The sequence below is a fragment of the Mchenga conophoros genome, linkage group LG7 (genome assembly GCF_057382185.1).
Source record: "Mchenga conophoros isolate Kocher_MC1m ecotype Shallow Benthic linkage group LG7, M_conophoros_male_GT1.1, whole genome shotgun sequence".
Lineage (NCBI taxonomy): Eukaryota > Metazoa > Chordata > Actinopteri > Cichliformes > Cichlidae > Mchenga > Mchenga conophoros.
In genome coordinates, this window is record NC_140532.1 from 66,908,894 (window position 1) to 66,936,855 (window position 27,962).

General features: G+C 44.4%; 1 protein-coding gene across 5 annotated transcripts in view; it reads right to left on the reverse strand.

Annotated features, from left to right (window-relative positions):
• Nucleotides 1-365: 365 nt before the first annotated feature.
• The window catches only part of tdrd12 (tudor domain containing 12), a 28,858-nt gene continuing 1,261 nt past the window's right edge, over nucleotides 366-27,962 (reverse strand). The window contains exons 4-37 of one of the 5 annotated variants that reach the window (XM_085280932.1): nucleotides 27,754-27,890; nucleotides 24,242-24,361; nucleotides 24,109-24,164; nucleotides 23,928-24,013; nucleotides 23,679-23,841; nucleotides 23,228-23,295; nucleotides 23,033-23,142; nucleotides 22,891-22,953; nucleotides 22,757-22,808; nucleotides 21,583-21,608; nucleotides 21,422-21,490; nucleotides 20,298-20,372; nucleotides 19,185-19,245; nucleotides 18,898-19,005; nucleotides 16,607-16,789; nucleotides 16,380-16,533; nucleotides 16,149-16,276; nucleotides 14,510-14,698; nucleotides 10,377-10,505; nucleotides 9,588-9,705; nucleotides 9,332-9,471; nucleotides 8,595-8,812; nucleotides 8,249-8,330; nucleotides 7,896-8,077; nucleotides 7,578-7,785; nucleotides 6,799-6,891; nucleotides 6,457-6,623; nucleotides 6,118-6,360; nucleotides 5,503-5,567; nucleotides 4,992-5,064; nucleotides 4,775-4,888; nucleotides 2,017-2,170; nucleotides 1,816-1,879; nucleotides 366-1,046 (exon numbers count right to left, since the gene is read on the reverse strand). In XM_085280932.1, the coding sequence (XP_085137058.1) occupies nucleotides 964-1,046; nucleotides 1,816-1,879; nucleotides 2,017-2,170; nucleotides 4,775-4,888; nucleotides 4,992-5,064; nucleotides 5,503-5,567; nucleotides 6,118-6,360; nucleotides 6,457-6,623; nucleotides 6,799-6,891; nucleotides 7,578-7,785; nucleotides 7,896-8,077; nucleotides 8,249-8,330; nucleotides 8,595-8,812; nucleotides 9,332-9,471; nucleotides 9,588-9,705; nucleotides 10,377-10,505; nucleotides 14,510-14,698; nucleotides 16,149-16,276; nucleotides 16,380-16,533; nucleotides 16,607-16,789; nucleotides 18,898-19,005; nucleotides 19,185-19,245; nucleotides 20,298-20,372; nucleotides 21,422-21,490; nucleotides 21,583-21,608; nucleotides 22,757-22,808; nucleotides 22,891-22,953; nucleotides 23,033-23,142; nucleotides 23,228-23,295; nucleotides 23,679-23,841; nucleotides 23,928-24,013; nucleotides 24,109-24,164; nucleotides 24,242-24,361; nucleotides 27,754-27,890 (3,981 nt within the window). In that variant the 3' untranslated portion in view covers nucleotides 366-963. Of the gene's footprint in view, nucleotides 1,047-1,815; nucleotides 1,880-2,016; nucleotides 2,171-4,759; nucleotides 4,889-4,991; nucleotides 5,065-5,502; nucleotides 5,568-6,117; nucleotides 6,361-6,456; nucleotides 6,624-6,798; nucleotides 6,892-7,577; nucleotides 7,786-7,895; nucleotides 8,078-8,248; nucleotides 8,331-8,594; nucleotides 8,813-9,331; nucleotides 9,472-9,587; nucleotides 9,706-10,376; nucleotides 10,506-14,509; nucleotides 14,699-16,148; nucleotides 16,277-16,379; nucleotides 16,534-16,606; nucleotides 16,790-18,897; nucleotides 19,006-19,184; nucleotides 19,246-20,297; nucleotides 20,373-21,421; nucleotides 21,491-21,582; nucleotides 21,609-22,756; nucleotides 22,809-22,890; nucleotides 22,957-23,032; nucleotides 23,143-23,227; nucleotides 23,296-23,678; nucleotides 23,842-23,927; nucleotides 24,014-24,108; nucleotides 24,165-24,241; nucleotides 24,362-27,753; nucleotides 27,891-27,962 lie in introns of those variants that run through there. The other 4 variants (XM_085280931.1, XM_085280930.1, XR_014893153.1 and 1 more) reach the window with 4 other exon arrangements.

Here is a 27,962-nt window from a genome sequence, read left to right on the forward strand (position 1 = left end):
TCATCTACAGAGTGGGCCACTGTGGGGAAAATGGGTGTAATTCATAAACAGTAACACAGAACTGGTGTGAAAACCTGAATTAAAGCTCTAAGTTGGCCCTTCAGTCACATCCAGTGTTTGATTCAAATCGACTGCGATGGCAAAAGTTAAACAGTTTCATCTTCCAGCTGCTCGTCTGTGTTCTTCTCCTCAAAGAGAGAGTTTTAAGGAGAAGAACAAGCCCAGGCTGAACACTATGAAACCAACCCACACTAAATAACAGCAGTAAAGACTCCCTTTAACACGACAAATGAGAACAAGAATCTCACGACCTGAATCTGAAATGGAACAAGCATGGGGCACGAATCTCAGCCGGCACCGTCAGCTCACACTGAATATTTTTAATCATCTGTAAAATTAAGCTTAAAAAGGAACATTTTCATTTCAAACTTAAAACAACTCCCTCTCAAATCTCTAAATCTTAGACTAGTTTAAATTCTCACCGTCAGTTTATACATGTACACTTCTTATTGTAAACTTTATATTTAAGACTTTGCTGTTGTTGCTGCTGCACAATAAAAAGCTCCTATGGAGGCGAAGCGACCAATTACAGACGAGAATTTGAAATAAAGAAAAATCTAAATGCAGTTTTGGCTCAAGTCATTACATTTACCTGACAATATTCCCTGTGACCCCCACACACACACACACACACACACACACACACACACACACACACACACACACACACACACACACACACACACACACAGGGGGGAACACTACGACTGTTTCAGAACAACAGGGGAAAAAAATCAAAGTGAAAACAGAATCTGAATTTTTTTTCCTGTCACTGACATGACGGCGAGAAACGCTGCAGCTGGACTCTCGTGGAAGTAAATCTGGAACCCCTACTCTGTGCTGAAGTTAATTTGCTCCCAGAACAGACACCACGACCCCGAGGATGACGATGGTTGGAGGATGTTATATAAAGTCGTCGCTCTCACTGCTGCTCTCCGAGTTCCTGTACCAGTCATCTTCACCCGTGTTCTCCACAAACCACTGACCTGACAACCAAAAAATAAAACAGGGTAAAAACATTAAATCCTGTTTCTAAGAAAGCTGAAGAGCTGCAACACTGAAGGGAAATAAATAAAAACACAATTCAATGATTCAAAAATCAGTTTAAAAAAACCCACCAGTACAAAGACAACGCATCAAACATCACAAACGCAGAAATTCTGTGGATGATAGAAAATATCTGTTCGTTTTACATGTTGCATCACAGTAGTGCCGCACACAGCAAGACACCCGTCACCCTGAATGGGACCAGTGGAAGAAGATCGATGGACTTCGCTTCACTCAGTCTGAACCATGCAGAGAAACGTGTTCCTGAACATTTAAGGTCTGCAGCCTGGCCTGTGCACACGTTTCTCTGCATTATATCAATATTTCCATTTTTATTGTGAAAACCAATGATCTTTTGCATTTTGACACCGACAATGTTTCCATAAACTGTTCGACTTCTCGTCTGTGAGGGCGAAACAGCCGGGAGTCGTGGCAGTGCGGGGGCGGAGCACCGAGGTGAAAGGCAAAGCTTTCCATTTCCAATCCACCAACTTTACAACCATCGCTGCTTTGAACATTGCGTTTCTCCAGACCTCTGATGTCCTCATCCAAACTATTTAAAAAGGTTTTAAATATTGGGCTTACGTGATTTGCAAATCATTCCGTTTTTGTGCACATTATCCAGAATCCCTAACATCAGCGTTTCACGTTCTCAGATTCCATCAATAACAGTCACATTTAGACTTCGTTGGGCTTTCAGGATCTTACCATTTGGCACTCCGTCCTCTTCCTCACCCTCAAAGTGCTCCATGTCATAACTCACAAATATATTCTAGGACAAGAAATATCCTATTAGTATTGCTGCTTTTCATAACAAGGGGCAATTACTGCTTTTACTATATTTCCTTACAGTTAACGTGAAGATAATCCTATATTTCTTCTGTAAATCAAAGAAAACTAAATCAGTACCTTGTTTCTGAGGAGTTTGTCCCAGATTCCCGGCTGCTGCTTGACCAGTTTGAGAACTGGTTCATTGTATTTCATTTCCCAGCAGCAAACGTCAGCTGCGATTTCGTAGCGAAGCCCCAGGTCAGCTCTGTAGAACCGACCGTTCACGCTGCCACTGAACACAATCAGCAAAGAGAGAGCAATCAGCAAAGGACCAGTTCTTCTGTGTAGTCATCTATTGTAGTAAATACAGTAGGACTGTCCCCAGAGGACTGCCCTCTGCTGTGAGGGACAGAGTACGTCTGATTTTATAGGGAGGTGGTGGTGAGATAAACGGGGCGCGAAGGATTTTACAGAAGACGCAGGACTTGACTGGGAGCAAGAGGAGGTGCAGCGTCCAGGACTGAACGAGGCTTCAGCGGCTGGAGTCTGTTTTAGAGAGGATTTAATGTGTGATGACTGAGAGGGTGGAGTCGTGGATGAATTCCATGTTGTGGACCTCTGAAGTCACAACCAGGGAGGCCAGAGTAGTTACACAAGCAGTTAAAGACGGACTAAGGAGACTGAAAAACTCCTGAAAGGTCCCAGAGGAGGAGGATGCTGATGTGTCCCCAGTCTGCAGCAGTGAGGTCATTTGTTGTATTTATGAGGGCCATGTCCGTTTTTTTGAGAATGGAGGAGACGGCAGCTGTTTGAGAACTGCCAGGAAGGGTCCTAAGGATTTACTGATGATGGAAACATGATGACACAGGGGGGGCAAGACCTGACCGAGGCGGTCAGCCTGTGATCCAGAGGACAGGTGGAGCAACTTTAATGACCGGCTAAGTAACTTCAAGATGATGGGATGAGAGTGGGCAGGACTTTGTTGTTTTGTGAGAGTTTAATGCGTTTTCATCTACACGTGTAAGCTGCTCTCAGGCGCTTTGTGTAAAACAGAGCCTGATGACAGCTTTCTTTGCACAGAGCTTGGATTGCATGTTCTTTTCTTACTTATCCAAATGTTTTTTTAACCGAGACAACAAGCATATCCTACTGCAAATAAACTACCTGCGTTCATTAGGTCTTTATTTACAGTGTTTCACATTCAGTCCAGCACCTACCGCTGTTTCCACAACTTAGTGTTAAAAACACCGCTGCAGCTCTACAGAAATGTCTTTTGTGGCTGTGTATATACGAGAACGACATTTCCTGTGCTGTGTCGTCTGAAACCTTCTGACAGATGCTTGGTGGAAAATGTCTGTTTTTTCGTCCTTTGAATCATAAGAATACAAACCTCTCCATCTGCTCAGCTGCTTCTGATGGGATGAGAGTGGGCAGGACTTTTATACATGACAGCAAAGCAGTCTGGCACCTTTACTTTTAAAATCAGAGTAAGATTTGCAAAGGCTGCCGATCTTGTATTTATTTTTTTTACTTTTAATTTTAAATATTCGTTATGGTTCATGTGCTGGTTTTCTTTAAAAAAAAAAAAAAAAAAAAGGTCATGTGAAAATACCCAATCAGAAAGCCAGAAAGTATGGCTGTGTCATCATTTATGGACTAAAATACAATATGAAAGGTTTCAAACTGAAGACTGAGTCAGAAGTGTTTACAGCACTTTTAGAGGTTTATGTCTTACGAGTGCAGGCAAGCAGAAATGACACACTGGTGCAGTGTCTGCAGTGATGTGGACGGTGACGCTGTCCATTTAGTGGACAATTTAGATTCCTACTCTCACCTGTGGCCACAAACACTTTAAACGAGTAGACTTTAAACGATCACAGACGCAGAAACACTGGGGAAGTGGCAACCGGTCCATAAAGATCAAGAACCTCACCTGGTTGTGCCAAAAGGCACAAGCTCAAGGAGCCACAACAGGACTTCTTGAGCTGTGGTAAGTTAGTGAAAAGATGAGATCTTGGCTACAGGCTGCAGAAAGGTCAGAGAATGGAAATCACTCCGGAGGACTTCAGAGTAGAGCTGCATCCAAACAAACCAGCTGAGGTGGTTCAGTATCGGAGCGGTACACCTGCCAGGTGAGGTGTTTTGGGAATGCTCAACTGAAAGGAGCCCCCGGGGCAGAGCCAGGACATGCTGGAGCGATGTCTGGTGGCCATGAAGACGACAAGCTGGACTTGACTGATTAGACTAATGACACAGTGAAGGCAGTGCAGACGAATATTTGACCTGCTAGTGTCACGAATAAGCTTTGAATGCCTTTTAAAAGTAGCACCGTGGAAGCTAATTGTAGAATTATAATTGTAATAATGTGACACTAAACGCTGATATTAAAAGATTTTATTGGGAGGGTGGAATAATTAAATCAAAACAACAGGAGCAGAAACTATTTGCTGAATTACGGGACATAAACTCTGTGATGGACTTTTCCTTGTACCAGCGTTTCAATGTATCTGCCTAAACATTTTGCACATCTGCTCTAGATTATGGATTTTTAATTAAATGGCTGAGAATTATTCAGAATAGATTACAAAATAACTTCATTAATCCAAAGAACTGATTAACTTTGCGTCAGATACCAAACAGAACTGAGTGTTTTCACAGCTCACTATTAAACTCGAGTGTAATTCACATGCAGGCTGGTTATACTTTTGTTGCCATGATGCCAGGTCTCTCTTGGAAATGAGATTTTTTACCTGGATAAATAAAGGATTAATAATAAATTATGGTGAACATGTACCCACTCCCACCTGTGTAAAGTGCTCTAGATAACAACCTCCACTGAATGTTGGATGTGATGCCAAATAGGCAAGCGCTCATTGAAGGTCTGAATCTCACAGACCTATAAATGACTCGGTCCGAGCAGAAGTCGCAGCGCTGCTTCTCCGGGTTTGCCAGCTTCACGGTGACAATCGCAGCGTCGGGCGTCTGGAACCAGCGGATCAGAGGGTGGAAACTGAAACAACCAGGAGATGCACGTTAGGACGAAAATCAAAGCTCTGGACACTCAACACCTTTAGGTACTGATGCTGCTGTGGGGAGTTCTTCCAGCTTTTAACCTTTGTGATGCATCATCAGAGCCTGTGCTGATGACCTGCTGCCTACTGCTTTGACCAGCACCTTCCTGCACACCTGTATACACGTGCCCCCACACACACACACACACACACACACACACACGCACTTAACTACACGCTGAGTAGCCAAAAGATTATTTAAAAAGAAAAAAACTTTTTGCATTTACGTAATTTTTTATGGGGCGTGGCCTCTGAGTGACAGGTGGATGGCAACATGAGCGGCTCTAGCTGCTAGCTTGCTGCCCGGCTTCACCTGAACTGGACCTCTGGACCGTGTTTGTGCTGTTGGAGTTTTGTAATGCAATTATCTGACCAATAATATGGCTGCTGTGAGGTTACTGTACTAACAGACCTGTATTTAAAATTTAGGATGGATTTCATATATTATTTTCGCGTCTCTTATGGGCAAAGGTAACAGCCACGCCCATCTAAAACCTGGAAAAGCTCTGATGTCTTTGTTGTTACTGAAGTTTGGACTGAATAAGCTTTTTACCTTCTTCATGCAGGTTCAGAGCAGCAGTGTAGCTGGTTGATGGGAAAACGTCTCCAGCTCTGGTGCTGCGTGTAGGAGAATGATAAAGATCAAGTCAGACACAACATCTGAAGGATAATAAGGAAAGCATTGAGTAATAAAGAAAACTGTAAGACCTCGTCCATGGATGGAATTTACAGTGAGGTTTGTGCTCTGAGACTATTTCTGTTGTTTTGTGAGAGTTTAATGCGTTTTCATCTACACGTGTAAGCTGCTCTCAGGCGCTTTGTGTAAAACAGAGCCTGATGACAGCTTTCTTTGCACAGAGCTTGGATTGCATGTTCTTTTCTTACTTATCCAAATGTTTTTTTAACCGAGACAACAAGCATATCCTACTGCAAATAAACTACCTGCGTTCATTAGGTCTTTATTTCAAGTGTTTCACATTCAGTCCAGCACCTACCGCTGTTTCCACAACTTAGTGTTAAAAACACCGCTGCAGCTCTACAGAAATGTCTTTTTTGGCTGTGTATATACGAGAACGACATTTCCTGTGCTGTGTCGTCTGAAACCTTCTGACAGATGCTTGGTGGAAAATGTCTGTTTTTTCGTCCTTTGAATCATAAGAATACAAACCTCTCCATCTGCTCAGCTGGCTTCTTATCAGTGCTTCTTTGTCCAAAACCACCCTCACTCTCTGACTGGGAGTTCTGATCACACACTGGGACCAGGTGGTCTGTAGGTGCTGGGACCAGGGACTGGTTTCCTGACCTCATTGGCTCTAGTGGAGAAAGGTCTGGAGCCTTGAGGTTGTTGGCCAGAACTTCTTCCTCAGCTGTAATCCTGACATCCTTCAGAGATGTAATATTATCTCCAAGCCTGAAAAAATCCACAAACACCTGCTACTTTAGTCTTCTTTTAAGAAAATTGGCTGATCAGACCTCGAGTGAATACTTTGGTTGGTTGTCCCTTCACCTGGACATGTGACCTTCATCCTTGCTGCTGCTGTTCTCCTCACACAGCGCCCTCAGCAGGTCCACATGCTCCGGGTTCCCGATTCCCATCCGGGTCTTCAGGATCTCCGCCTGGACGTTGTATTCATTGATGACAGTTTTCATTCCTGGAATCTGGGTGACCCGAACCTTCAAGGAAGAAAACAAAAAGGGAATCCCGACACAACTGGCGGTGCTAAAAACCAGTCCAGCTCAGGTAGGACACACTTAAAAACTGAGACTTTTTAAGCTTTGTAAACCGTAAATATTAACAGCTTTGTACAGATGGCTGTATGGAGAGATGATTTAAAATGTAAAACATCACCATTGGATCAACAAAAACTGTGTTTCCCAGGCTGAGAACTACTCTAGCTCGATGCTGAAGTCCGCGGATCTTCTGGCTGATGGCTCTGGTAACCTGCAGGCGCAAAACAAATAGAAAATTAAACACTCTTTTTCCCTCGTCCCGTTCTTAAGATGGAAAGAGAACCTCTGGTGAAGAATGTCTATCTACCAGAAGTAAAGTCAGAGAATGCATGAATTATTGCCTCCAGATCTCAGAGGAACATTTAGCAGTTTAGCTGCTTGTTTTGGTCAAGGCTGCCATCTCCCTTATTTCTGTTTGTTCTTTGTAAAAAACAATATTTTCATTATTAAACATCTGGTTGACCTTAAACAGCATGGTGGCATCTTAAATCATGCACATAGACTGTAAAACGTTTGGGGGCTCATCCAGGATATGAAGCTCTTGTGCCCAAAGCAAGATTCACGGCTGCCAGTAGCTCCCAGATCAACTTATAATGAATAAACAGAAATGCAACAGCAGCAGAAAGATAACGCCAGTGCTGATGAATGACTGCCTACTCTGCAACCAATCAGCTCTAAGAATAAATCAGAGAGGAGAGAAGTGGTGGAAGCAGCAGAGGAATTAATTGGAATTTAAATCGGAGCTTAATTATAGTTGACACTTTTCGATAGCTTGCTCAGCCCCGTACTTTGTCTCTGATGTAATCCTTTTTAATCCTAACTTAATGAATGATTGTGTTAGATAACAATGCGGCTGTAGCTGTGAGTGTACATGACTTCAAAGTGAGAAAGGGAAACCTTGGGGTGCCAGCTGGTCTCAGAATCAATTGGTTTGACCCGGCAGACAACGATCTCTACGGCCTGTCCAGGCAGAGAGTGAAACTGCTCCGGCAGCTCGAGGATCTGATAGGATTTCACCTCCTCCTCCTTTCCCATGTCAATGAAGCAAGCAACTACGCTGAAAAACAGCCGGCCGCCTCTGTCGGGCACAGAGAGGAGCTTCACCCTGATAGAAAACAGACAGGAGTCGACTTACAGTGATGAACTCGCAGTCCCAGAGTGTGAGGCTGAAATCATCGCCACCCAACGGTGGTGTTTAGATTTGATTTGTCAGACCTGTGGAAGACATCGTCCTCCTGCACAGCGTACAGTCCTCCTTCCAGCAGCTTCTTGGCTCCAAGCTTCTTCTCTGCGTAGTACGAAGCCATCTCAGAGGCCATTTTCTCAAAGCCCCCGTCCTCCTCCTCGACGATACGGCCGTAGAAGACTGACGCTGTCTTTATGTAGAGCGGTACAACCTCGGATACACAGAGTCACATCCACTGTTTGTGTTGTTTTAAGTACAATCAGTGATCGTTAAACAAATATCAGGGTTTCATCCAAGAACTCCACTACTGAGCCAATGTAATATCCTGACAGCTGCACCATGATTCACAACATCACTCTGAGAACAGAAGCATCATCCTCACTTCTATGACTCCAGATGCCGGCAGTTTGGACTGATCCAGCTGTGAGACGAAGCGGTGGCGTTCAGGACAAATGCCATTGTTTCTGCAGGGGAAAGCACACAGAATAACATACAAGTCATTTTCTCTTTACTGTCTGAAACTCATGATGTTATAGACAACGCAAGCAACAATATGGCTAATTAAAAAAAAGGGTAGGTAAAAATCTGATTGGCAAAAGAACCCAGCATGAGAAAGATGGCTGCCAGTAAGTCATCCATGTGACAGACAAACTTATCTGCAGACTAAAGAATAAGGCCCGGACCAGTGAACAAGACTGAAACCACAGAGTCGTGTATAATCTGGAGACCTGCACACGCCAAAACTCTTCAGGTATCTGCAGAGGGGGCGGTCTGTTTTCTGGTCCTCGCGTGCCATTTGTACCCCCTGTGCGAAGGTCAGCAGCTCGGGGGGCAGCAGGGCATTTGCCCTTTCCAGGTAGCGCAGAATCCCAATGACGTGGCGGGCGTTCCTTTCTGAGATCAGCAGCACCGACCTGGTGACGGCTGAGCTGCTCCTCGTTTGATCCTGAGGAGAAAAATTAAAAAGTCATCCAGGACCTCAAACATTGACGGTTAACATCTGCTTACGTTTCTTAATACTGAGCACTTTATTAAGAACACCAAAATACATATGGCCTCCCTTTGCTCTGAAAGCCATATTTTCCACACAGCTCCACTGTCAGCCCCAGAGAATGGTAGGGTGGTGTTCAGGGTCTTAATCTCCTGAACTCTGCTGCACCAGCTTGTTTCATTTACAGTCTGATCACTTTGGAATATGAGTATTTTGGAGGCCTTGCTGACGGCTGGGCTCATTGTCAAGCTCCTCTTGAGGTTCTTTAGGTTTTGCAGAGACGAGATGATCACTAAACTTTTAATTCTGGGTCAGATCAGAGCACAGCGGCAGAAGAAATATAGACAACCACAGTTTTTCTGTTTGGATGTTTGTGTGAGCATACACTTGTTCTGTAGCTGCAGGACCCTGTGTTACCTGAATAAGCAGGTGTACAGGTGTTCCTAATAAAGTGCATCCGCCACTCGTTCTTACTCGTTTTGAGAAGTTCCTGAAGTTTTCAGCCATGCAGAAGAGTCGGCTGCCAAAGAGCTTAGGAGAGGAGGGGAAACTGTAATGGACGATGCAGGTCGCATCTCTGATATCCAGACCCTTGAGACAATCGTCGGTGGTTACTAGAGGTCAAAGGTCAAACAAGAAAAAGAAATGACAACTGCACGGCTCACGTTCAGGTTCATGTAATCAGGTTAACGGTCACCATCAAAACAAATTGAGAACTATTTTCAGTTACCGAGAACAACGTGAGTGCCGGGGCCGATGTCCTTCTTCCACTGCTCGAGCACAAAGTCCATGTCGTGAGTTAACCCCTCGTGGATCTTGAGGCAGAAAACTGACCTGGTGCTCACAGCCTGACGGAAGAAAAGGTCAGGAGGGCAGATTTAAATTAAAATTATTACTTTTAGTTTAATCAATTGCACACAGTTGAGTGCCACAGAGAACTGGAGCTGTTTTTAAAAGGTGAAGATTATAAAACATCAGTGTGTGTGCGTGAAGCAGGTTTATGTGTCTAGTGTTTTGTTTGTAGAGTATATTATTGTATTACTACGGGGCGACCGTGGTTCAGGGGGTTGGGAAGCTCATCTGTAACCGGACGGTCGCCGGTTCGATCCCCTGTCTCTGTCCTGGTCGTTGTGTCCTTGGGCAAGACACTTTATCCTACCGCCTACTGGTGTTGGCCAGAGGGGCCGATGGCGCGATATGGCGGCCTCGTCGGTCTGCCCCAGGGCAGCTGTGGCTACAACCGTAGCTGCCTCCACCAGTGTGTGAATGTGAGAGTGAATGAATAGTGGCATTGTAAAGCGCTTTGGGTGCCTTGAAAAGTGCTATATAAATCCAATCCATTATTATTATTGAAGCAGTAAGGATTGACTTGTTATTTTACGGCACTGGATATCTGTGTTTCACTGCATACATTTATATGAGATCATTGTGTTTGAGAGACAGGATGAAGTCGATATCTTCCTGTCCTGACTTTATGACAAAATATATACTTGGATGTAAAAAGCAGCCCGAGTGTCACCTTGAACACATCTTCGACCTCCTGAAAGGAGTTTGCTACGATCAGCGTCTTCTGGCCGACGTCGGGGCTGAAGCCAAGCGTTCCCAACAGGACTGAGATCTTACTGATATCCAGAGTCATGAGGATGACCTGCAGGGGGAACAAAACACAAGCCAGTAGAGACTTCCGCTTAATGTACTGTGCGATTATTTCAGTTGCGTTATTCAGCTCCTGATCAAACTGTATGACTGAATCGTAGGTAGAGCTGGGCCATATCATACTGTTCACGGTAATACCGGTACAATGCTAGACAACGATAAGAAAATGGAATCTCGCGATATAATATGGGTAAAACGCGCAACGCATAAAACGTGCCTTTGTTTTCATACACACATGGCAGAAAAAGCATGGCGGTAACGGAGAATGAGAAAGGCGGATCGTTGAGTGAAACAGATGAACCAGAACTGGTTTGTAAAAATGGTGCCACTTCAGTGATGTGAAACTGGTTTGGTGTTTGTCCGTCAGATACACAACAAAGCACTTTTTTTTTGTAGAACATGCAAGCGGCCGTTATTGCCGTATCTGTCGGACTGAGGTGCTCATAAATCTGCGAGTAATCTGGGTCCTAAACTCTGTCCACTTCAGGTCCCAAAGTCAAACGAACACTGCAGCATCACTAAGAGTTAAAAACTGTCTAAATTCTTTCATCTTCAATAAAATGATCAGCGTTGCTGCTTTACCAGGTGTAACTATGAAGTTTAACATCCAGGCATCCATGAAAACAGAATTTATTACATTTAACGGAGTTAGAAGTTAGCAGGAAGTTAGCTCGCTAGCTTCCACCTAAAGATGATGTAGCATGTTCTGACAGAGATTTCTGAAATAAATTCAAACGTACAGCTCTGCTATCACTTCCAACATGAATAAAGACGGAAAACTAAACAGCAGTGACGTTTGTAGGGTTACTGAAGTTGGGCTAGCTGGTATATAATGATGTGCTACGTGACCGCTAGCGACACAGCTATGTTAGCATAATATAAACAAGCTAACTTTTTTCCACTCGATAAAAGTTACCGTGAGGGTTCCTGATAGTCAGGGACAAATGCAATCGCATGGCAGGATGCTGTGAACGGATCAAACTTCAGTCAGGAGAACAACTGAGATAATCCATCCACAACACGAGGTTAGTCATTCATATACTGCAACAACATGGGAATAGAGCAGCTGTGATAGAATACAGCATTAATGAATCAATGGTACAGAAGTGGAGGAAGCAAGAAGAATGAGTTGAATAAAGTTAGATTTATCTGACTGCTTTGTTTTGCTTAATGTGTCTTATATTCCCGTGCACCTTATGGTCTGAAAAATCTGTATTTGACTTTTTTTTTTGTCACACTGCAGTTTAATGCTGCAAAGCACCTCTTTTTAAACTTCAGTGGATATTATACATGGTTATGCTCAGGATATGTCAGCCCATTTCTACTGGAAATGTTTTTTGGTTAAACTTTCAGCAAGGATTTTGCATTTTCACTGTTAAATGTTTATATAGCTTTAATGCACATAAAAACAGCTGCTTGTTTAAGTGAAAATAAATGGATGGGGGTTTTTTTTGCGCTAGTAAAGTTGTGCAGTTGTATTTTGTCTCACATCAGTTACAGGGAGTGCAGAATTATTAGGCAAATGAGTATTTTGTCCACATCATCCTCTTCATGCATGTTGTCTTACTCCAAGCTGTATAGGCTCGAAAGCCTACTACCAATTAAGCATATTAGGTGATGTGCATCTCTGTAATGAGAAGGGGTGTGGTCTAATGACATCAACACCCTATATCAGGTGTGCATAATTATTAGGCAACGTCCTTTCCTTTGGCAAAATGGGTCAAAAGAAGGACTTGACAGGCTCAGAAAAGTCAAAAATAGTGAGATATCTTGCAGAGGGATGCAGCAGTCTCAAAATTGCAAAGCTTCTGAAGCGTGATCATCGAACAATCAAGCGTTTCATTCAAAATAGTCAACAGGGTCGCAAGAAGCGTATGGAAAACCCAAGGCGCAAAATAACTGCCCATGAACTGAGAAAAGTCAAGCGTGCAGCTGCCAAGATGCCACTTGCCACCAGTTTGGCCATATTTCAGAGCTGCAACATCACTGGAGTGCCCAAAAGCACAAGGTGTGCAATACTCAGAGACATGGCCAAGGTAAGAAAGGCTGAAAGACGACCACCACTGAACAAGACACACAAGCTGAAACGTCAAGACTGGGCCAAGAAATATCTCAAGACTGGTTTTTCTAAGGTTTTATGGACTGATGAAATGAGAGTGAGTCTTGATGGGCCAGATGGATGGGCCCGTGGCTGGATTGGTAAAGGGCAGAGAGCTCCAGTCCCACTCAGACGCCAGCAAGGTGGAGGTGGAGTACTGGTTTGGGCTGGTATCATCAAAGATGAGCTTGTGGGGCCTTTTCGGGTTGAGGATGGAGTCAAGCTCAACTCCCAGTCCTACTGCCAGTTTCTGGAAGACACCTTCTTCAAGCAGTGGTACAGGAAGAAGTCTGCATCCTTCAAGAAAAACATGATTTCCATGCAGGACAATGCTCCATCACACGCGTCCAAGTACTCCACAGCGTGGCTGCAAGAAAGGGTATAAAAGAAGAAAAACTAATGACATGGCCTCCTTGTTCACCTGATCTGAACCCCATTGAGAACCTGTGGTCCATCATCAAATGTGAGATTTACAAGGAGGGAAAACAGTACACCTCTCTGAACAGTGTCTGGGAGGCTGTGGTTGCTGCTGCACGCAATGTTGATGGTGAACAGATCAAAACACTGACAGAATCCATGGATGGCAGGCTTTTGAGTGTCCTTGCAAAGAAAGGTGGCTATATTGGTCGCTGATTTGTTTTTGTTTTGTTTTTGAATGTCAGAAATGTATATTTGTGAATGTGGAGATGTTATATTGGTTTCACTGGTAAAAATAAATAATTGAAATGGGTATATATTTGTTTTTGATAAGTTGCCTAATAATTATGCACAGTAATAGTCACCTGCACACACAGATATCCCCCTAAAATAGCTCAAACTAAAAACAAACTAAAAACTACTTCCAAAAACATTCAGCTTTGATATTAATGAGTTTTTTGGGTTCATTGAGAACATGGTTGTTGTTCAATAATAACATTATTCCTCAAAAATACAACTTGCCTAATAATTCTGCACTCCCTGTATATCATTATCGCAAATTTTCAATATATATCGTGATAAATATTTTTGGCCATATCGCCCTGCTCTACTCGCAGGGGTTAGAAGTTCGTAGGTCACGATGCATGTTCTCGCACTATACGGCTCGATGTGACCCGAGTGCTCACACTGTGTCCAGATTTTAGCTTGGTAACATGAAGTGTTACCAAAACTTACATTATATGGCTAATATACAACACAAAATCAACAATACAACACACACCCACACACGATCCAACTCTTTTCACGGTTATTGTGGTCGTGATAATTTTGTCAGGCCACATCGAAAAGGCTCGGACGAGCTTGCCAAAGTTCTACAAGTTGTGGCTCCATCGCTTGTGTCCAGATCACACGCTGCACTGTGGCGTCGCTTCGTCTTTTTCACTGACATTTCTGTGTTTGCGCATCTACAGTATCAGAGGTTGCGCTAAATCGGCTTGTGACGCTGCTAAAAATGGTAATTGGCCTGTATTTCTATAGCGCTTTTACTAGCCCCCCCTAGGGACCCCAAAGCGCTTTACACACCCAGTCATCCACCCATTCACACACTGGTGGAGGCAGCTACAGTTGTAGCCACAGCTGCCCTGGGGCAGACTGTGTGATAGCCTCACGAGGGGTGACCAGGATTTTAAACAGGTTTGATGTTCTTGTAACCATACTATTGCTTATCAGGAGCTGGTCTTATTACCCCGTCTATACTACACGATGCACGACACGTGATTAAGGCGAAACTCGGGCCGATCCCTAAAACGGTAACACAACTAAAAAATCATCTTAAACTGGGCCAAAAATCACACAGTGTGTGCCCAGCTTCACACTGCACCCAGCTCCTTCCCCTTCACTCTTATTTTATGCAGATACTTAAAAAAAGGTAACTGAGACCACTGTTTAACCCTAATTTGAACAGGAAAGTTTTTACTGACCTGCTGAACGTTACCATAGAGAGCGGCTTCCTCAGGAACGCTTATGACGATGCTGGGGCATGGCATGTAAGTGGATAACAAACCCTCCATGTGATTTGTCCATCTTTTGGCTACAACAATCAGCTGTGGAGGACAGGAATCACTTTCCTTGTCAGAGGTGACCTGGAAGTGCTGCAAGATGGTCGTCATCTGACAGAAGAAACAAAAATATTTCAGGCTTGGTAAAATCCAACCATCAAACTCTTTGTAACTACAAACACCGTCTAACTACAAAATAGCAGTTTACTCTCTTAAAAATATTATCAATGGTAAAAAATACTTTTTTTTGGTTTAATGTAGCTAAAGAACACCAGGCCTGAAAATCTGTTGTTTCCAGTTTCAAAAGCCACTTTTGTGTCATGCTGTGTTGTACTTTCTACATTTGTGTTGCCACCTGTGTGACTGGCCGTGCAGACATGTTGCACCTGCTCTTGTTAACCTCAGCTCAAGCTGAGCTGTCCCTCTGATTTCTAATCCTGTCCGTTCTGCTCATTCCCATCAATAATGACCACTTCCCGTCACTACAAAATACGACTTCACAAATAAAACAGAAGATCATATTTTTCCTTGAAACAAACACAGCTATCGGAGAATAACATTGATGTAACTGCAGCACATTCTAGTTTCAATATTAATTTCACCAGATGGATCGCAGAAGAGTTTCTCTGCTAACTGTCACGTAAAATAGCACTAGATGTAGTATTTTACAGAAACTGCATCAACCTGCACAGAGCAGGTGAGCTGGGCAGGAAGGGCCTGGAGAATCTAGCCTATTTTCAAAATAAAAGACTCTTATTCTGAAACACTCTCTGTTCGAAGGACACACAAACCTGAATCTTTGACAGAGATTCTGTTCATAGCTGTCATGGATAGAACATCCAGGGGTAGCCAGGGGGTGGAAAGCTTCTGCTTCAGGATCTCACTTCTGGGTTTTACAGATAGCATGGTTCTGTTGGCTTCATCAGCAGGTAGCCTCAGGCTCACACTGGAGCAGTTCACAGCTGCATGTGAATTAGCACCTCAAAGTCTGAGGCCGGAGCAGGACCATGGCCTCCGGGTCACAGACTAATTATATGCTTTAAGTCTCTTGGGGTTTTGTTCAGGAGTGAGGCAAGAGTGGAGCAGAAGAATCATTAGTGATGTAATCATTGGTTATTTTCCAACCCTCGCTTATGGTCACAAGCTCTCGGAGACGGTGGATACAAGCAGTGGAAATGAGGTCCTTTTAAGAGTGGCAGGATGAGGAGTTCAATGATTCCACATCGAAAGGAGCCAGCTGAGGGGGCTACAGAGCCTCTCCAGGATGTCCTGGGAACACTGAGTGAGCTGGAGGCTGGAGACCTGGGCTTCTCTGCCGAGGCTTCTGCCCCCACAATCAGTCTGCACGTCCTCTGTACCCCTGCACATTGTACTCTGCTTATCTTTTGGATTCAGGTTTGTAAGCTTTGCATTTTCTGGAAATAATTCTCTCTAACCCCTCTGATAAGTTTTATTACAGGTTACTATTTGAATTGATCCTATCTGATGCCCGTCAATGAAAACAGAACTAAAAACTGACGCGATGTGTGCACATTTACAGTTGTACATCATAAGTCATCACCTCATCTGGAGCCAGACTGAAGAGCTGGTCAGCTTCGTCCAGCACCAGGTGGCACAGCCGCAGGAAGAGGAAGCAGTGGCAGGACAGCAGACGGACCAGACTGAAAGGAGTGGTCACCAACAGCAGGCCTGGAATTAATCAGATTAGAAGATTCTGAATAGTTACTGATGTAAATCAATCATTTATCAACCACCTAGCAGACTGCGATGATGCTCGTTATGCTTAACTCACAGTTTTTGGGGATCTTGACACTCTTAGCCTCGTCCTTGTTGATGCCCAGCAGCACAGTTGTGGGGTAGAGCTTTTGGGAGACCTTACTCACCCCCAGGAGGTCATATACAGCTTGGACCTTCTCCCAACCGGGACACAGCAGCACAGCTATGGGCTACAAACATACGAATTGATAGTGACAAAAGCAGAATTCATCCATGCTTCCTGCCTCCTGTGTGTGCACTCACCCCTGAGCTGGAGGTGTGGGAAGTGAAGATGGAGTTCAGCATGATGTGGGTAAGGAGTGGGGTAAGGTAGCTGAGCGGCTGGTCTGCGCTGCTGGAGATAACAAGGGTATGGTATCCTCGAGCCACAGCTGGCCAGCTGTAACAGTCAGCTGGAGACAAGGTGCTGTACTGCTTCCGCTGCACCTGGAGACAAACGGTCACTGTGAGAGGAAACCACCAAAAAACCGCACTTCCTCTAATGCCCACTAGATGCTGTCTCAGTACTACGACTCAAAAAACACAGATGCTTCGTGAGCCGTGGTGTCTACGTCCACCTTTTCTACTGACTGTTTGAAACTCAGATGGAGGTTAAAGAGCGGCGAGGGACTGACACAAGAGAAGACTGAGCAGTCACATGAGAGCGCGGATGAAACGGATAGTTATCAAATAAGATCAGTAATACAGAAAGGGTTTTATTGCCAAATGTTGCACAGGTTTACAACATTAGGAAAACATACTGTAAGACAACACTTAAATAAAAATTAAAAGTGCTAAGTATATATATATGGTTCATGAGTCCAACAGCAGAGGGGAAGAAACTGTTCTCATGGCGAGAGGTTCTGGTGCGGATGGACCGGAGCCTCCTGCCTGAGGGGAGCAGATTAAACAGACTGTGTCCAGGGTGAGAAGGGTCAGCTGAGATCCGAGCTGCACGCCCCAGTGTCCTGGAGGCGTACAGGTCCTGCAGCCAATCATCTTCTCAGCAGAGCGCACAACACGCTGCAGTCTGTTTGTCCCTGATAGTGGCTCCAACGTACCACATGGTGATGGAGGAGGTGAAGATGGATTTGATGACTGCAGTGTAGAATTGCATCATCGTCCGTGTTGGCAGGTTGAGTTTCTTCAGCGGCCTCAGGAAGTACATCCTCTGCTGGGCTTTCAGCAGAGGATGAGTAATTAGCGGAGTAGTTACTTCCTAGCTGCTCTTTTTTATGGCTATAATTTAACTACTTCAGCTGTAGACACTGAAGGATTACAGTCTGTTGAGACCAAAGGCATGAGTGCGGATTCCTGTCCCTCTAATAACCTTTAGGTAAGCTGACATACACATAAACATCTACTTCCGTCCAGAGTTGCAGTAATTTTTCACCAAGAACTTGAATTGATGATTCAAGAGTCGAACTGTGTGAAGTCTTCCTGGGGCTTCGGTCTGACCTCTGTGGTGTTGGATGCATTTTTTGGACTTCCAGAACCATCTTCCACAGTTTGTATGAATGCTGGAAGCACCACCCCAGTTAAACCTGGACTCATGAGACCATCCAACCACCAAGTGCTTTTGTTACTATAACACAGCAGTTTAGTCTCAGTCCCAAGTCCTCTTCGCGTTGTACACATTTCACCAACATTTGTTATGTCAGATCACGATGATGACCACGTTTCTTCGTCAAAGATGATGGTTCACCTCTGTCCTCCCAGGTTTTAATATGCTGGACTCTTTTTTTTAACCCAGTTTCTGTACTTTCAGTTTCTCCCACATTATTTCTTTGCTTGATGAAGGACAATAATTTGATCCCAATTCGAGTAAAAGCTTCTCTTCTCCAGGACCATGTCTTCAAACACGGTAGGTTAAGAAATGAGAAGCTACTTACTGCTTCAGGGTTAAATAACCTGTTGCCAGTTGAAACCTACGAATCACTCTTACCTGTTTGCTTAGTTAAATCCAGGCGCTGATTTTTTTCGGCCAGGCTCTGATGCCTCGAGTCTCAGCATCGCTACGCTCACTGTCTGATCGCTCGGTCCTCATGGACAGCGACAGCGCCTCGTTGCGTTTTAAAATTATGGCGACAGCAGCACTCCCGTGTCCTATAAGGGAAGCTGATGCTCAAGTGCCTTAAACCTGCACTCGTGATCTTATGGTCTCACATGATAGTTTAAAATCTTACTGAATTTAAAATGTCCTTTATGTCAATCAGAGTCAAGTGTAAGCACACACTCGTCCTCAGATTCAACTTCAAATCAACCCCATGCTCAACGCTTTCATTGAAAAAACAATAAAAAAGTGCGGCAGTGTGTCCATCTTTTAAATACTCTAGATGAAGGAAATAATCAGTAAATTAACAACAACTTTATTTGTATTTCTGAACCATTTCTGAGAACATTTCAAATTTGAAATTGAATCTGATGCTGTGTTGTTAATAACGAAACCACTTTCACAACATTTACAATTACACCTGAATGTTCAGGTCACTAAACTCTCGTTTCCTAGCATGTTAAAGATCCTGATGACAAACTCAGGGCGTATTCTTGTTTACCCAGCAGAGGGTGTCTGCGATGGCGGGGTCATTCACACTGATCCACGGCTCTGCTGGGGAGGTAGCGTGCACCAGAATCCCACTCCGGCAGGGGTCGAGGGGAGAAACCTGAGACATCCAGGTGAAAGGACAAAGGAGGCTTTAAATAACATCATGAGCAGTGTTTGCATGAGTAACAACCAATAAATCTACAGGCTTTCATTTTCATATTTTCTAAGAGGTAAAATAATTATTTTTTAAATTTTATTTGCACTCTAACTAAATCAGAGTTGTCTGTGTAAACGTACCACAGCGTCTTGGGCGTCGGGATCGGGGTTCAGAGCCTGTGGATTCAACAACTCCAACAGGCTGCATCACAGACAGAACATGAAGAAACTACTTCAGTCGAACAGTCTGGACACAAATTACTGCCTGACATAGTACTACACTACACAGCCACTTCATTAGGTACACCTTGGTAGTGGCAGGTTGGAGCTGCTTTTGTCTTTAGAGCCGATTTCATTTTACATGGCTCAGATTCAACAAGCTTCTGCAAACACTCCTCAGAGATTTTGGTCCATGTTAACAGGACATCATCACACAGCTGTTGCGTGCTTCACCACGTCTCAAAGATGCTCTTTTGGAGTGAGATTTGGTGAATGTGGAGGCCGCTGAGATGATGCTGAGAGGATGCTACGCTGTGGTCATAAAGGGATGGACACGGTCAGCAACAACACTCGGCGTGGAGTTACAGGCAGGATGGATCCATGCTGTTATGTTGTTCATGCCAAACTTTGACCCTGAACCATTGCAGCAGATATAAAGATTCATCAGGTCGTACAGTGTTTTTCTATCTTTTATTGTCCACTTTTGGCGAGTCTGTGTAAACAGAAGCCTCAGTTTCTGCTGTGTAGCTCTTCTGCTTCAAGACAGAGATGCTCTTCTGCACACCTTGGTTGACTTGCTATTGGCCTTCCTATCAACTCGAAGCCGTTCTGCCCTTCTCTGACCTTAAACAAGGCATTTTCTCCCCAGAGAACTGCTGCTCACTGATCAGCCAATCACACGGGGCCTGATATTTGTTAACAAGCAGTTAGATACAGGTGTGTCTAATACAGTGGCCGGTGAGTGGATTTTACAAGCAAACTCAAAGAAATGATTAACACACCTTTTATCCAAGCCAGTAATTGTATTTTCATCATCAGGTGCAGTTAACACAATTTAAAAAATAAATAAAATTGAATTAAATGAAAAACATTTCATGTCTTTACTCAGTGTTTATGTCTTATGGGGATCGAGGAAAGCTCAAAGACAGGAGCAGTATGGTTAAAACACAGTGTGCAGGAGCTTCTATCCTGTAACGTGTTTCTATCAGGTTGACCTGTGTCGTTGCTTCCTGAGAGAGAAAAACTGCAGCTCACCGTGCACAGGCCCAGTCCTTCTCACTGCGCTGGGTCTCCTCTGCTGGAGCTGAGGCGACAGATGTGCTGGAGCTGCTGATTAAAAGAGAAAATCAGAAACACGTTTAAAGTGAAGACAAAGATGCTGAATGTGGAGAAAGCACACATTATTATTAATATTAACTAATCTCATCAGATTTTCCCGGGAATGTGGAACAGTCTACTGGAATTCTGTTTAGGTATAAAAGGATAAAGATGGAAGAACTACACAGAGAAGGAGCTGCACACATGCCCGACATCACAGAAACACTAATTTTTACTCTGGTAGAATCTAAGAATATATTACGGGTGCAAAGATTCACGGTTCGATATTTTTTTCGATACAAATAAATGTTCATGCCTTTTTAATTTGTTATTTATTAAAGTTATAAAAGTACAGTTTTTAAATTTAATGTTGCTGAAACAAAAGTAATAAAAAAATTAATCTGATTGAGGAATCACTCATCTTTGAAAAAGTTTATTACAGAGAAATGGCTCTTTCAAAATAAAAGCTATACTATAGCTTCTTCTGGGCTATATTCTCAGCAGCATATTAAACATATCAGGTCCCTATAAGGAGAATCCTGTGCTAACGGCTGTCTAAATGACTCGGGTAAAGTTTGTAGCATGCGTGCTTGTTGTTTTTGTCTGCTTCCACTTGTCTTTGCACTAGGATGCTGTCGGAGTAAATGTGCAGTCATATTCGTTGTGTTCCCACTAGTGCTGTCAGCGTTAATCTGAAATGACGTTAACGCCACAACACGGCAAATCTCTGTTAACGAGCTACCGCGGATCGCCTCATGCGTGGGGCTGGACGGCCAACACGTCGACAGTGCAGCCTAGGCAGAGTAGTCGAACGCAGATCCACTGAGCGCTCAACACAGACAGAAGGAAAGTTGATAAAATAAATTAAAAATGTTGTATTGTTCGATAAATATGCGTACCGAACCGAAAGCACTGTATCGAACGGTTCAATATCGATACGAGTATCGTTGCACCCCTAATATATATGTAAAATGCAGGTCCTGTTGTTGCACTCCAACATACCCCTAAGAGTACTTAGTATGACCATTTGGTTTGGTTTTTCCTCATGCAGAGTACTCTACCTTGCCTCTTCATCCACCAAAGATTCAGCCTGACAGCTCTGAAGATTCTCAGCTCCTGGTTTCTCACTGCTGGGACAGACTGCAGTCAGTGAGGGGAACCCAACAAATGAAGCAATCAGCTCAGATAAAGACTACTATCTGGGCTAATTTTTGTCTTTTACCTCATCAGAGGCAACACCTCAGCTTCCTGCAGGGAAAACAAACCAAACAAGATTCTGGATTTTAGTTTCAGAAACATCACAGGATGGAACAGAGTTTAGTCACTAACAGCACCAAGTCTGTCCTGAGTCTGACCTCATAGCAGCCTGTTAAGGAATATATTCTAAAACACTTCTTCAGCAAAGAGAAACACACAGAACTCTTGCTAGCAAGGGCGGCCTCCTGTCTTTATTTTATACTTCAGTGAGTGTGAGTGTGTGTGTGTGTGTGTGGTCAGAGTGTGACCCCATAAAATCTTCCCTAAACCTGCTGGTCTCAAAGTCCAACAGTTCATCAAACCAAAAGGCACTTAGACTAAAACAAATATAGCTACGTTAATCCTACCATAAAACAATAAAACAAGGTACGACCTCTCCCATGCTCCTAGGATGTGGGGGTGAACACTCTAGAACAGGGGTGCCCAATCCCGGTCCTCGAGAGCTACCGTCCTGCAGCTTTTAGATGCATCCTTGTTCCCACACACCCGAATCAAATGAATGGCTTGTTATCAGGCCTTTGCCAAACACGATGGCATGCTGAAGAGGTAATCAAACCATTTGATTGAGCTGTGTTGGAGTAGGGATGCATCTAAAAGCTGCAGGATAGTAGCTCTCGAGGACCGGGATTGGGCAGCCCTGCTCTAGAATGTTACAGACCTCCTAGGATGAGACATTCTTTCAATATGCCACCAACTATATACTTCTACACACAAATGATTACATGCAGCATTCTACCATATGCAAACTTATATCACTAAAAGATTATACTGACTACTAAATACAATTTTCCATTGACACAGCCGTACCACACAGGCTCAAATGTTCTTACTATGAGCGGGTGGAAATCCAAATCTCAGTCAGGAGTGGGCGCATCATCTAAAAGCTGCTCTTTTTTCTGTACGAGTGCAGCAAACCTGGAGCACGTCAAGCCGACTGGACATTTACAACAACCAGCTGCTGACTGAGATGCTTCCTCCTGCATGAAGTATCAACTCAAACCTTCAGGAGGATTCATGCCTGCACGACACGTGTACATTAATGAGCGCCCCCTGCTGACACCGCTGGAGTACACGGCGGGCTCAGCTGTTAGAACCTAGTTGGTCCAACCTGCACCTGCAATGTTGGAAAATGCACTCACCTGGGGAGCTGCCAGCTCGGAACTGCTGCCCGGCTTCATAAACTGTAGAAACCTGTGAGGAGGGGGCGACAGCCCATCACACATGATGATATAAAACATCATGTGCCTGCGATCTGAGACTGTGGCCAACTCACCTGAACAGCTGATGGTTTTTTGTGAGGGCTGCAGCCAGAGACGAGTCTGCGTCGTCTGACGAGCTGCTGAAAAGTGAACAGAGGCCACTTGGTTGCTTTTAATCGGAACTCTGCTGAACTGAACAACTGAACGGGCGCTCACCTCTCAGCTGCGTCTGAGCCGCTCCCTGACTGGCTGTTTGGAGACAGCTGTTGTTTTGTGACCACTGACCGATGTTCACCTCCAGCCTTCACCAGCTTGTGTTGTACAATCTAAAGCAGAGACGTGAGAGTTCAGCACATGTGGTTGTTTCATTAGAACACAGATAAAAGTGAGTGAGCTAGCAGGGCTGCATACCTGAGGAAGCAGGGAAGGAGCTGTAAGCCAATCAGCTGCCCCCCCAGCTTCAACCAGACTCTGCTGATCTGGGACACAGAAACAAGCACCGGAACAAATACAGTCATATGAATAAGAAGGTGCACTCTCTTTCATGTTTCAGGCCATCAGCCCGACAAATAAAGCTCGGCAGCAATAAGATGAATGCAAAAGAACAAATCATGGCACTGCAGCGATCCAGAGCTCAGACTGAAAAGCTCATAAGAGCAGAAATGATGGTAGAGAAGTAGCCAATTGTTAAGAGCAGGTGTTGTTAAGCATTAATGCAAACTACCAGGTATTTTATTTCCTTTGTTTCCTGAGAGGCCACCGCAGCAGATGGATCCATGTTTGATTTGTTGCAGACAAATCAAACATGGATGAAACCAACATGTGTTGAGAGCGGTGAGCCAGAGTTCATATATCTGTTTACCGGGAGGCGGTTGGGTTTGTGCTGTCGGCTTGGGGGAGACGCTCTGGGTTAAGATGCTGTAGGACAGCATCACAGGAAGTCGGTCTCCCTCCTCCAGGCCGTCGCCTGATTTTGTGCTGTAGTAGGCAAACCTCTTCGCCACCAAGTCGTCATTCACACAGATCTGTTTAAGAAATGTGATCACGTTTGTATTAACCTGTCTGCAAACAAGTCTGCGTGCAAAATAAAGGCTTTTTAGTCAAACTTCACCTTGATGTCACCAACAGTCACGTAAAGCTTGATAGGGGTAGAGTCTGACTCAGGTTCAAGCAGCACGGCCTCCTTTAGGGTCGATGCTGTGAGATGAAAGACGAGTCGAGCTCAGAGATGCATCGCACCGAAACATAAAAACTAATGTTAATGGCGTTCAAGCAGCAGCAATAACACTCACCTTGCAGCAGCTTGTGCAGGAAGAGCGTGGCAGAGCTGTCCCACCGAGCTGACGGTCTGCAGAAAAACACAATAAATATCTGCAAATGTGCTCCGTTGTAGCCTCCAAACTACGTGAGATGAGCTCGCCTTACTTGAGCTCTGCCTTCTCCTCAAGCAGAGACACTCGCAGGGTTGTTGGTTTGATTCCCGCCAGGTGGAACTTTTGCACCCAGAAAGGCAGCTGAAGGAAGTTTTCCATTGCCACCCGGATCCTTTCAGAGGGGATAGAGTTAAAAACCAAACAGATGCAAAAAACCCCCCAAAAAAACAAAACAAACCACACACACACACACACACACACACACACACACACACACACACACACACACACACACACACACACACACACACACACACACACACACACACACACACACACACACACACACAGGTCCATCATCCTATTCATGTAGCCCCTTCCGCCGGGGTTACATGAATAGGATGCAGGTGCAGGCTGTGTAAAGATGCCCCAGAGACAATCCAGCACATAACAGCAGGGTGCAAGATGCTAGCAGGCAAGGCATACATGGAACGCCATAACCAAGTGGCCGGCATAGTGTACAGGAACATCTGTGCCGAGTATAACCTGCAAGTCCCGAGGTCAAAATGGGAGATGCCCCCAAGGGTGGTGGAGAATGACCGAGCTAAGATCCTGTGGGACTTCCAGATACAGACGGACAAAATGGTGGTGGCTAACCAACCGGACATAGTGGTGGTAGACAAACAGAAGAAGACGGCCGTAGTGATCGATGTAGCGGTTCCGAATGACAGCAATATCAGGAAGAAGGAACACGAGAAGCTGGAGAAATACCAAGGGCTCAGAGAAGAGCTCGAGAGGATGTGGAGGGTGAAGGTAACGGTGGTCCCCGTGGTAATCGGAGCACTAGGTGCGGTGACTCCCAAGCTAGGCGAGTGGCTCCAGCAGATCCCGGGAACAACATCGGAGATCTCTGTCCAGAAGAGCGCAGTCCTGGGAACAGCTAAGATACTGCGCAGGACCCTCAAGCTCCCAGGCCTCTGGTAGAGGACCCGAGCTTGAAGGATAAACCGCCCACAGGGGCGTGCTGGGTGTTTTTTTTTGTTTTGTTTTTTTCACACACCCCTGACATGAGTCTTCCTCTCATCATTCATATAACATTTGGTAGTAAATGCAGCGCAGCTCTCTGCACCTTCATGTCTAGAATCACGCAGCAGAACCAGTTTTAAAAAAAGTTTTCTTTCCTTTTTTTTTTTTTTAAAGCTCCCCACAGATTTAGATTTTCAAAATAAGAGCCTAGGGGAATAAATCAGTAACGGATTATCTAAAAATGGACCTCACTCTCCTCCTATCCCAGCATCCTCCTCTGTCATACCAACCGTCTGCATGTCCTCATAAAACTCCCCTGAAGTCTTCCTATTCTCCTCCGTAACAGATAGGCCTCCTGTATTTTTGTCTCCAAACCCATAAACCAAGACTAACAGACTAACAGAAACTAACAGAAAAGGAAGAAAACAGGTGGAGGACCACGTAGCTTAATCTGACACCCCACACTCACTGCAAAGAAGGAAAAAAAGAAAGGAAATAAAGGTTCTCCATAGGATAGTGCCAAGAAATTATAATGTAAGTGACATCCAGAAATGATAGGAGCCATTTTTAAAGAAAGACAAGAACATTTAAGACAAAATAATATGAGATGATGGTTATGGAATATTTTAAAACTGACAGATTGGGTCGGCGGTGCAGACACTGTGCACCGGCTCGTTGTGGTAAAGAGAGAGCTGAGTGTAACAGCAAAGTGTTCAGTGTTCCCCAGATAAGCTGGAGGAGGTCTGCACCACCCTCTCATGCACTAACACAGTCCCTCTCTTGGCACACAAAGGTCGTGTCCAAATTCATGGGCTGCATCCTCCTGAGGACCCAGCCTTCGCGGTCTACGTGGGCCGGGTCCTCAGAGGGTCGGGTAGGCCGGAAGTAAATGGCCGTGAAATTGTACGGTCTAGCCTTCAGATTAGCGTCACCGCTGTCTCGGTGGAGTTTAATAAACTCAGCCGTCAGGACACTGGCGTAAATTCTCGACCGTCTCACACTTCCGTTTAATCAGTTTTCTGTTTGACGTTTATTCAGCTGTGTGAAAACCAAGGAGGAGGGGGATTAATAAAGTTTTATTTTATCTAATCTAATAACTTTAATCTCAGTCAAACCGATTTACTCACAAACAAACAAAACATTGAAAAAAGCCCAACAATAACATTTGTAGGTTGTCTAGGTGACTTATATATCACGTTTAACCCGAGTAGCGAAAGTCCGCGGTGATCTGAAAATGATGTGCCGTTCTCGGCCGCATCAGTAACCCTCGAGCTCCCGGCTAGCTGTCGAGCTGGTGGGTAGCAGACGTCTCCGAAATCCAACGGAAATCCAACATTTTTTGCGCCACGGACCGGTTTATGCCCGACAATATTTTCACCGACCGGCCTTTAAGGTGTCGCGGATAAATACAACAAAATAAAACTAGTACCGGTACCGAAAAAAAGGAGATTTATTCATAACACACGTGAAAAGACCCAGGAAAACCGAGTAAACGATAAAAACCCTGAAAACCACACATTTCACACCTGAGCCTCAACTCTCGGCCCGGTACCGGTCCGAGGCCCGGGGACCGCTGTGTTAGCGCACTCATCCTCGACTGTCCGAGGGAGGGGTGGGGTCACATATTGAAACAGACACAAGGCAGCCAGGCGGGGAAAATTTGCCTCTACATTTTGCGACTCATTTTATTTCTCTATCTGATAAGAAAACTATTCAATCAGATAGTTATTTGTGGTGAATGAAATACAGCTACACTTTCAAGCACCACATCTGATATTCAAGCACTTTTCAAACCTTGAAAAGACAACATTAAAATCCAAGTATTTTCAATGATTTCAAGCACCCGTACGAACCCTGTAATTTCAATGCTCCCCTCTGGGCGGCGCCTCCGCTGCATTTCCTGCAGGACTGAGAGGAGGAGCGCCACCTTTGTCCCCAAAGCCCCTCTGCTTTTTAGCTCCAGCCGATAAGAACATTTCCAACACCAGAAACATAAACTACTCTACGCTCTTTATACTGCCGACACTTTACTCCATTTTAGTCACTTACAGTTATTTATTCACCTTTCAGTCACTTTAATTTTGAAATTGTGTACTTTTAAAACTGTGTATATACACTGTATATCCTGTGTATTTATTATCTCACTCTTTTTGCCTGTTTAGGCACTGTCCTTATCTTCAATGTCATGCTGCTCTGTTGTATCTTAATTGCCCCTTGGGGATAAATAAAGTCTCTCTGATTCTGAAGTCTGTGTGTGGGAAGCCATGTTTTAGCAGTATCAGTTATGTTAAATGTGTTAAATATGAGGATTATCAGTTAGATTTAACCTGAAACCTTATATTTTATCCTGAAGCACTTAAATCTAACCAGCTTTAAAGGCGCTGCAAAGTCTAACTGAAGGCCCAACAGGTTTAAGATTACAGGCTGAAAATGTTCTTGCATGAAGCCTAAAGATATATTGTGTCCACTATTCTGACCCGACTGTTGTGTGTGTGATATGAGGTGGAAGCAGTTTTTCCCAAGCTGCTCTGGTCTTACTGCTCTGAGGGGACGACGACTTTCTCTCCGTGGTCGACCAGAAAGCAACAAGCTTGACAGGAAACCGAGTCCACGAAGATCGACTCCACCACGGCCCGAAACCACGACTTCTTTACCGCCCAGTACACCACATACACCTGACAGGAAAGCACACACAAATCTCCTTACTCTATCACCTCGCCCAACGCAGGAGCGACAATGTTTCTGAC